Here is a 10,222-nt window from a genome sequence, read left to right as displayed (position 1 = left end):
GGCGGCGGCGCGCATGTGTGTGTGCGCGCGCGAGGGGTTAAGTTAACCCATCCACACTCTCCTCTCTCGCACTTGCTTATCCACTAAATGATAGATGATAGTATTTATACACTACCACAACATGCATCCCCAATGTGGGACTCTTGCAATTCCACTTCCACAACACAACATGAATGTAGTTCTTTTAAGCCTACTTTGAGCATCAATTTCTCATTCATCCTAGGTCCGATTTTGGCAAACAAATATTCAATCTTATACCCCTCATTACAAGGAATACGTAGCACTTAGAATTATTCTAATCCGATGAGTGGACCCCACTCAAATTGTTACCACAAATCAGCCATTAATTTGATATTAAATACCAACATTTTCCAACAAAATATTATTATTTAGCCTTATAACTTTTCATGGAGACCGTGATCTAAATATGAATTACGAGCAGTCCGTATAGAGTCTTCCGTGCTTGTTCAGAGGTGAATAAGTTTTGTTGGATGATTACATATTATTCTATCGTAATGCTGTAGAGTTAGTTCATTTTTTTTTACCAATCAGACGTCGAAGAAGCAGTCCGTTGTCGCAGTGAAGAAACAGAATACAAGACTGTGTGAAATGCGGTCCCCACTGCCGAGAAGCCGTCTCCAACCACCATACTGCGGATAAAAGGTATCTAGTAGTATTCTAGTGTTACTTGTGCTGTTTTGAGTGCATAGTAGAACTTGTTTCCAGTGACCAAGTATATCTGTTTCAAACTGTTGAGAACCATGAACCGATGTGCTTATTGAGATTTTGTTTAAACATGCCGTGAAACTGGTGTCTTTCTTAGACTCGTTATTTTCGGATGTGCTTATGTGTTGTGAATGTGTTTGATGTATGAATATTTCGGGTTTTCAGGATTTCCTTGTTCGTATGTCATTTGTTGATGAGCATCTTGAATAGAAGACTTTGATCTGTCCTCTCTTTTCAGTAAGAAACTAATTATTTTCCAGTTTTCATTCCATTCTCAATATAATTCTTATTTATATGAGATCTTAGCATCTTTTAATCTTACTTATATGAGATCTAACCGATTATAGTTATATCAAGAAAGTCAGACGCCAAAGTTCACTAGCCCAATTTCGTGATAACATTTTTCTGTTCATTCCATATTGACCAAGCCGCTGCGAAGATGCTGATTTTGGCAGCTTCGAGCCACTTCTGAATCCTTCCTCGCACATCTTGGGGACCGAAAGAAGCTGTTCAAGGTAAGTAGGAGAGAAAATTCTCCAGAGAGAGATTTAAAGCCAGCCACTTCCAAGCCTTCCTTGAACAACTACACTCCAATAAATATTTTGGTAAATATCTTTGTCATTCTAAAAAAAAGAAAGCTGTAAATGGGAAGTACTATTTTTTAATCCATTCTTCTTTTGCCTTTTTTTTTCACCCTGTGGTGTATTTGTATCTAACCCAATATCTTCACACAGGCTTCGTGAACAGGGTTTTTTTCATCCAGAATGTTCATTGGCGATTGAGGTCAACGCACTTTGGAATGAACGTCCGATGGAAGAAACCGAGGGACATATACCTTTCAACACCCAATAAGACCACCGGCGTACATGAACCGTAAGTTATGTTATGTTTTTCGTTCTATTGATCTGTTTGCTAATTTGTTAAGAGTTGACACAATTTTTTTTTTCGTAGTAAACTTTACCAAGATTGAAAACCACACCTGCCAAGAAGCTAATATTGTGTCTGATGTGCCAAGAAGCTAATATTGTGGCTAATAGTGACATAAATAATATCAAATATCTTATTTCAAACTGTTGGGAACCATGAAACCCTAGATTTAGTTACATCATGTGGCTGATGTAACTTACATGTATGCTCTTGTAGTACTCCCATGGTACCTTGTTATGTATTTTTCAAGCTAAATTTTGTAGTTCAATCAGTTTATAAATTGCACTCCCAACTAATTTGTTTACTTCCTTGCAGTTTCTCTAAAATTGGGGACCTAAATTTTCTTATGACATCAACTTGGCTGTACATGGCCATGTTTTCCTTCCCTACCATTTTCTTTTCTCTTTTCTATTATCATATCCCGCTCCTATTTTATCTGAGCCAACTGAAGGTAAATTAGGTCTTCCGCATATTTCTTTTTTATATGAAATTTGTAAGAAAATTTTCAGGAGGTACTAATTTGTAAAATTTCAAGGTAAAATATAAGGAAAAAAAATTTAAAAATGGGAAAAAAGTGTAAGCTTTTTTTTTTTTTTTTTTTTTTTTTTTCATAGGCTCACTTTCCCTCCGTCCCCGGGTAATTCAATAGCGATTTTATTCCAATGGCGGAAAGAGGTTACTAGCTACTTTTTGGTTTGTTCTTTAAATTGAAAACTCAGGTGTGGTTTATTTTTTTGCACTTGCAAATCGTGATGACCTATGCAGAGAACGCCACTTTTATATATGGATCGATTTACGTTCCATACTCGTGCTGAAATTTCTTTATCATGAACAACACCGTCATGATGGCCTCAATTTTATGGAATGGTCTCAAGAACCTTATTTCTTTTGGGTCCGACTCTCAGGTGAGTATAAATGACATAATTCAATTCTTCATAGTGCATCCATTATCATATAGTATCAAGTGTGTGCTAATATATATTTTCTCAACTTTATTTCGCTGGATAGTTGTGCCATTGAACTAGGAGAGCAGGAAGTTTGGTGAACATCCCAGGAGTGAAGAAAGACTTGGGGTTTTGGATATCCAAACGGTTTCTTATATGAAGTTCTGTACTCTTGCGCTGTGAAGGTTATATCCCGAGGGAACACATTCCATGATTCCATTGTTCGAAAGACCAATGATATATTTGGTATCTACTTTCAAAGACATGGACGCCACTCCTGAATTCTCTGCCCTTTCTATCATTCTTTATCAGGCTTTTCTCAACAATTTAGCACTCGTTAAGCAGAAAATGCGTTAGTTTTATTTTTGAATTTATTGTTTGCTAAAGAGCCGACGTTTAATTAATTATTGTTGATTAGTCACTTATTTTATTAATAACAATTAATTGATTATTTTGTTCAAATAACTCCAACCTATTAATTGTCAATGGGCATGAATTATTTGAACAAAATTAGTTAATTGTTAGTAGAATAAGTGGCTAATTAATTATAATTAATCGATTATTATATGAACTTAATTTATATATATATATATATAACTTAATTTATATATATATATATATATATATATATATATATATATAACTCAGAACCCTTTATCTTTCTTTGTTATTCATGTGCGTTGATGGCTACCCAAAAACGACAAAACTTGAATTTTTTAATCCCTGTTTTCTAGTGTCCCATCATTATCTTATGTTACAAATTTTGGTCGCCGAGTCTATAATAATTATTGTTATGGGTCGTTTTCTCTTTACAAAAAACGTGAAAATCCAACTATAAAAAGAGTAAAAGAGACATGCAAGGTCTGGCCCAAAAAGAGGTTAGGACAAGTCGGATGGTCATGGGACATGTTTTTTCACAAAAACTCTCGAGACGTATTCCATTGTTTGTTTGATTAGGATCTGTGCCGAGCTGTAAGTTTGTCAGACAATTATGCCCATTTCTACATGTGAGAGATTGATGGAATTAGACTCAAAGTGAAGCTGTGATTAGAATCTGTAGAACCGACCGAATCAAGATCACGACGAAGGTGTGCCGCTTTCTTCTCATTCTCATTTTTAAAACCACTTTTACTCGTTAATTTCAATTCAATTTCACTAAAAAAATAATAAAAAAACCTCCCATTTTATTCATTCAATGAGTTTCTAATTATCTTAGACGTAAAATTGAACAAGTTTATCTTGGGATCGATATCCATGCCTTGTGCACATTTACTACTTGACGAAAAATATACTTGCTATCTTGAGAGTGTTTAAAAAAAATTATGCATAAAGTTTTCTGCGCCGTTGTCGGGGAACTTCGTTTCTATTTTTGAATCAAATTAACTGGTTTTAGCTTTTTGGATTTTTATTTTTTTTATTTTTTTGTTCTTATATATCTCGTGTCTCCCTTTTGTTCTCAAAGATGCATGGAACGAGTTGGCTATCTACTCATTCCCATAAACAAAAAATTAAGATAGCTTGCCGAAAAAATCGAGCGAAAGTAAGACGAGTAGCCATGGAAGGAGGTGATCAAGTGAATTCACCACGTGTCTCAAAAATAATTTGATGAGTAATGTTAGAAAACCCTCTTGATACGAAATCATGTGTCGACAATTAATAATATCGATCCCATGAGAAGCTTGCTCAAATTTTGGACTTAAACCAACTACTAAACGCCTTGAATTGTAAAAGATGTAAAAACAAAATTGGGGGTTTTTTTTTTTTTTTTTTTGTGTTTGTAAATAAAACCTAAATAAAGAGTAATAAGCTAGTAAAAATATTTACGTGTAACAAGATTGAGAAGCAATCTTTGGGATCTTGATTCGATCAGTTCTACGAATTCTTATCACATCTATACTTTTGGAAAACCTAGTGTAATTCACTCTTGAATATCACTTAATCTCTCTCGAGTAAAAACGGGGACTCACTTATCAGCATGGATCATATTACAAACAATCACACTTGTTATAAGAATTTGGACACTTACACAAAACTCCTAGTCTATGTTTAGATATAGGTTGGAATGTGAGGGAACAGTTTGTCATGCTCGATAATCACCTCTCGATGTGTAAACGGATCTAGAAGTTCACTATCTAGTTAGGTATGCTAAAATATGATATTAAATACCCCAATTTCATTGAGTACCGCAAACCAAACAAAACTCACGCAAAATTATAAAATTATCAACCTGTCGAACCAAAAACACGGCCAGAAGCGCTACGTCTAAATAACGGTAACATCATCATCCACGCTAGATCTATAACAAGGACCTCATGTGCACCAGATTTGCAACTGAGAGAGATAAGAGAGATAGAGAGAGAGAGAGAGAGAGAGAGAGAGAGAGAGAGAATAAAAGGTCTCAATCTAATATGGTATTCATGATACGGTTGCACGCATCCTTAATAAAATTGATATACATGGCCTCCACTTTCTCACGCTTGATCTCCGACTATTCAATATATATATATATAATATGAATTATATATATATATATATGCAATTGCTATATATAAAAGTAACAAATATACTTGAATCTTATTTTATTTTACCTTGTCTATCTCTATTTTCAAATGTATAATTGCTATATATAAAAGAAAGAAAGTAATTGTGATAATTAATAAACGTAAAGTAAAAAAAGATTCAACAATTAATAACACCAAATACCACTAGGATTGAAAGCATTTATGGATGCGACTTTTGTCGCATCCAAAAATCATAAAGTCGCATCCAATGGTCAAATCCGCATCTGTTGACCCTGGATGCGACTAGTCGCATCCATTATCACATAAAAAATTATTCCACCGTATTTAATTTGGTGGGATATTAGACCATTGGATGCGACAAGTTCTTTTCCCTAGTCGCATCCATTATCACTACAACAAATACGACATTTACCGACGATTTTTTTCGTCGCTAAAAACCCCATAATCGTCGCTAATTCTCTTTAGCGACGATAATAATCGTCGGTAAATGTGCGTGCCTAAATGTATTTAGCGACGATTTTTTCGTCGCTAAATAATTACCGACGATATTAGCGACGAAAAAGTCGTCCCTAAATGTCGTGACGAGAAGTTTTTTTCCATTTTGAAACAGGAAATTAGCGACGACATTTCCATTTTGTAACAGGAAATCGCTAATTCACGCGCGAAAATTTCCCGCGTGAATTAGCGACGACAAAATCGTCGCTAATTTCGTCCCTAATTTTTTTTATTTTTCTCGTCGTTAATCATTTTTTTTATGAAATTCTAAAATGAAAAATCAAATAAAAACTAAATTATATTATCCAAATCAAGAAATAAAAACTAAATTATATTATCCAAATCAAGAAATAAAAACTAAATTATATTATCCAAATCAAGAAATAAAAACTAAATTATATTATCCAAATCAAGAAATAAAAACTAAATTATATTATCCAAATCAAGAAATAAAAACTACTCGCGACGTTTGTTTTGTCGTCCCGCCGCTCGTTTTCCTCCTCCCCGACGTGAAACGCTCTTTTGCTGGCGCTGAAGTTCTGCAGGCTGCGGCGTCGGAGTAGACTGACTTGGTCCGCCGGGCGTCGTCTGTTGGCTGGCGTCGGGAGTCCTCTGATGGCCACCCGTCGGAGTGTGGACGTCGCCCGTCGGAGTCTGCTGGCTGGCGTCGGGAGTCCTCTGTTGGCCGCCCGTCGGAGTGTGGACGCCGGCCGTCGGAGTCCGCTGGCTGTGGGATGACGGAGCCTGCTGCGAACTCTGCGAAAATTGGGACATGAACGAGCTAAGGTTGAGGCCGGGCACCTGACTCTGTATTGTCTCGGCTAACGCGGCGAGGGTCGATGTCAACACCTCCTGCGAGACATATCCTGGTTGCGACGTCCCAGCCTCCGAACCGTAGACTTCGGCGACTTCAGCCGTCATCCGTGCTCCCTGTGGCACCAAACGTCCGACGCCGGTCAAGTGATCAGCCCGCGAATCCATAATATCGTGGATCGCCTGCTGCTCTAGGATGGAAATATCGACGTCCGCTCCTTGTTGCTCAGCCTCCGCTCGCAACGTGTTGAACCTAGCGACCAGTCGATCCTGATATAATTAACTAGTTAGTATCTATTAATCGAAAAATAAGAAAAATAAATGTAAACTTACATAACGTGCAGAGGCTTCAGGAGTCAGCCACTCGGACTTGTCAGACTGATGTTGGCGCTTGTAGTTCGCAAACAAGCTCTCGAAAGCGCCTGTCTCGGCGCTCTTCTGCATGTAAACAAAACTTCAAGTGTTATATAATTTTAACGATTTGATGTATCATATAAACATAAAACTTACATTCTTCATGCGGTGGGTCGAGAACCCAATCGTCCCCTGTCGAGTCTTCGTCTTCTTCTTCGCGCGATTCGCCTTGTTCTTCGCTTGAATGGCCTGTAATATAAGTAACCGTACACGTAAAGAATAAATCGTTTAATAAAAGGGTAAACACATATTTAACGTAAATGATTTGATTACCTTAAATTCATCGCTCGTATATCGTTGTATCAGCGTCTCCCATTCGGTGTCGAGCTTAACGGTCCTCGTTTTCAGCGACCGCGCCACCTGTACGCTGCTCTTGCAGTCGATGTTGAACCATGACCGCAAGGTATGCCTCCAATCGCGAAGACGAGTCTTCGCGTCTCGAATGATTGCCGCATCGACAATCGCCTTCTTCTTCCCGGTTGCATCACCATCGACTCGAATGTCGTACTTGTCTCGAATCGCTGCTCGGATCTCGGCCTCCTTCGCCGACCCCACGTTCGCATTCGTCCACCTTGGGACCGTAGGCGAGATCTTGTCTCGGACGACCAACCCGAGAGTGTTCGCGAACGTCGCGAGATCCGGATCCATCTCACGCTCTGGCTGCAAGAACGACTGAAACTCCTCGTTATAAACGACGACTTCCTTCACCCCGGGGCGCCGTGCACGCTCAGATCGAAGGCCGACCGTCGGCCCACGCACGGCCGGTTCGATATGCTCGTCTTCTTCTTCGACGCCATCACGTACGGGCGCCGACTGGCAATAATTCGGGAGACGGGCTAAGAAGTCATCCCCACCTCCGCTGCCTCCAGCTCCTGTAGCCGCTGCCATCTGAAATTCAAAACAAAATACGATCCTACCAAAATTTCGGCAGAACCTCCCCTATAAACTTAACAACCCGGCATCAGCCTTTAACTTTAAAACCTGCATAGAAACATCCTAAAACTAACAATAAATCCAACCTCAGTGGTTCGATTATTAAAATTCATAATCCAAATCAACTAATTAATTTATAAACTAACTAATTGTTTTTACATGTTTTTACATAATTTTACCATTTATAACTAACTAATTTTACAATTTTACCAAACCAATTAATTAATTTCACATAAACTACCTAATTTTCGTCAAACTAACTAATTCGTTAATTCATACATAAACTACAAAAAATTCGTTAAACTACCTTTAATTCATACATAAACTACATAAACAATTTATAAGTAAGTAATTAATTACCATTTATAACTAATATATAAATAAAGTTATATATATCTAACTACATTTATAACTAACTAATTTTATAATTTTACCATTGTGTTTACATGTTTTTACATAATTTTACCTTTTCATAAACTAACTAATTTAAATATTTATAAAATTTATAAAAAACATATAACTCATTTATAACTAATTAATTCATTTATAATTTATAAAATTTATAACAAATATATAATTCAATAAATATAAATTATGTAAATATAACTAATTAAATCATTTACATTTATAACTAATTAATTCATTACCATTTATAACTAATATATAAATAAAGTTATATATATATATAAATAACTAATATATATATAACTAATATATTAATTCTATAAATAATTAATATATATATATATATATATCTATATATATATAAACTTGTATAAAAAAAAAAACTTACCTTCGGTCAAGGACAAGACGCGCGGCGCGGGGAAGCGGGGAGCGCAGCTACGGCGTCGGCGGCGGAGTAGTGGAGTAGTGGCGGAGCGGCGAAGGAGCTGCAACGGGCCGGGAGAGAGAGAGGTAAGGAGAGATGTGAGGAGAGAGAGAGAGAAGTGAGGAGAGAGAGACTTACCTGGGAGGTAGAGATCGGCGTCGACGGCGTCGGCGGTACACGGCGGAGAAGGCACACGGCGGAGGAGGCACATGGCGGAGGAGAAGAAAACGGAGAGAAAAAATTCGATTTTAGGGTTTGGGAGCGAATGAGGGGTCTGGGTCGCGATCTGGTATTTAAAAGACATTTAGCGACGATTTAATCGTCGCTAAATGTCTTTAAATTTCGTAGCTAAATCAACTTAAATTTTCAGTTCATAAACCAGGCATTTAGCGACGATTTCCTCGTCGCTAATATATTTTTACACAGTTAGCGACGATAAAATCGTCGCTAAATCATTTCATTTAAATTATTTTGGGGGGATTTTTCCCTCTTTGAATTTCGTTAAATTTCGAAATTAATTCCAAACTATTAGCGACGATTTAATCGTCGCTAATTGTTTCCCCGCGAACTTAGCGACGAATTTACACATTTAGCGACGATAAATTCGTCGCTAATTATCTTTGCCGCCAAACTTTAGAAGTTTTGGCACCAAAAAATTAGCGACGGGAAAGTCGTCGCTAAAAGAGTGATTAGCAACGATTTATTAGCGACGATTAAGTCGTCGCTAATACTTCCGTCGCTAAATGTCATATTTCTAGTAGTGTATCACATGAAAAATTATTCCACCGTATTTAATTTGGTGGGATATTAGACTATTGGATGCGACAAGTTCTTTCTCGCCAAAAGGCAGGAATGTTTTAGATGCGATTCATCACATCCAATAGTCTTTCCCGCGTTGTGGCGGGCAGAATATTGGATGCGACTTGTCGCATCCAATCTTAGAGTTTAAAAAAAAAATTATACTTACTAAATAAATAAAAATCAGAACACAAATTTGAATTAGAAAATAAATTTCTTAACAAACGTAATAGAAAATATTTTATACATTTGGTAACAATAAAACGTAATAGAAAATATCTTATAAAACGTAATAGAAAATATCTTATAAAACGTTAACGTAAATTTGGTAACAACAAATATGCAATTATTTCTTTCACGCTTGATACCACTTTTTCATTGTGGTGATCCTCATCTGCCTCTACCTCTGGATACGCTGCTGCCTCCTCTTACGCTGGTGCCGCTACGACGCTCTCGCTGGAATTCGACAGAAGCTAGCGTCTGGCCATCATCCCTTGTAGCTGGCGGCGGCATAGTATGAGGCTACGGCGTCGAGGGCGGCGGCTGACTAGATCTCATGCTTTGTGTAAGCTCGAAGATTTGTCGCTGCATCTGCTCAATCATGGCCTGATGGGCTTGCGCCGTTGACTGAAAGTCATTAACATCTGGATCGTGCCGAGTACGAGAGGACGAACCTGATGACGAGCTCACGGCCTGAGATGCAGCAAGGAACAAAGCTCCACTAGGGATCGAGGGACCTATTTTTGTTTCCCGATCTCGACACTGTCCGAGAACTATACGCATCGCTGTCTGCTCTAGGTCATCGATGTCCTCATATGCGC

General features: G+C 37.6%; 1 protein-coding gene across 1 annotated transcript; it reads right to left on the bottom strand.

The window, feature by feature from the left end:
- Nucleotides 1-548: 548 nt before the first annotated feature.
- LOC149389808 (uncharacterized) lies at nt 549-8,814 on the bottom strand. Its single transcript, XM_089622728.1, has 6 exons — nt 8,742-8,814; nt 7,776-7,780; nt 7,115-7,729; nt 6,938-7,030; nt 6,761-6,865; nt 549-749 (listed from the first exon to the last, which is right to left on the bottom strand). Exons 1-6 carry the CDS (start codon nt 8,812-8,814, stop codon nt 549-551), a joined length of 1,092 nt encoding a protein of 363 aa, XP_089478854.1.
- Between the last annotated feature and the right edge of the window lie 1,408 nt (nt 8,815-10,222).

Source organism: Urtica dioica, chromosome 8 (assembly GCF_054948205.1).
Source record: "Urtica dioica subsp. dioica isolate 48M chromosome 8, U.dioica_male_clone48M_v1_H2, whole genome shotgun sequence".
NCBI lineage: Eukaryota > Viridiplantae > Streptophyta > Magnoliopsida > Rosales > Urticaceae > Urtica > Urtica dioica.
This window is presented reverse-complemented; position numbering and strand designations above follow the sequence as displayed.

Excerpts from the sequence above, each read along its gene's own strand:
- LOC149389808 (XM_089622728.1), bottom strand. The coding sequence starts at position 8,814 with ATGTGCCTCCTCCGCCGTGTGCCTTCTCCGCCGTGTACCGCCGACGCC. Across the intron at positions 6,866-6,937 it reads CGACCCACCGCATGAAGAAT|AAGAGCGCCGAGACAGGCGC; the intron begins GTAAGTTTTATG and ends GTTTACATGCAG. Across the intron at positions 750-6,760 it reads CTGAAGCCTCTGCACGTTAT|TTTGAAACAGATATACTTGG; the intron begins GTAAGTTTACAT and ends GGTTCTCAACAG.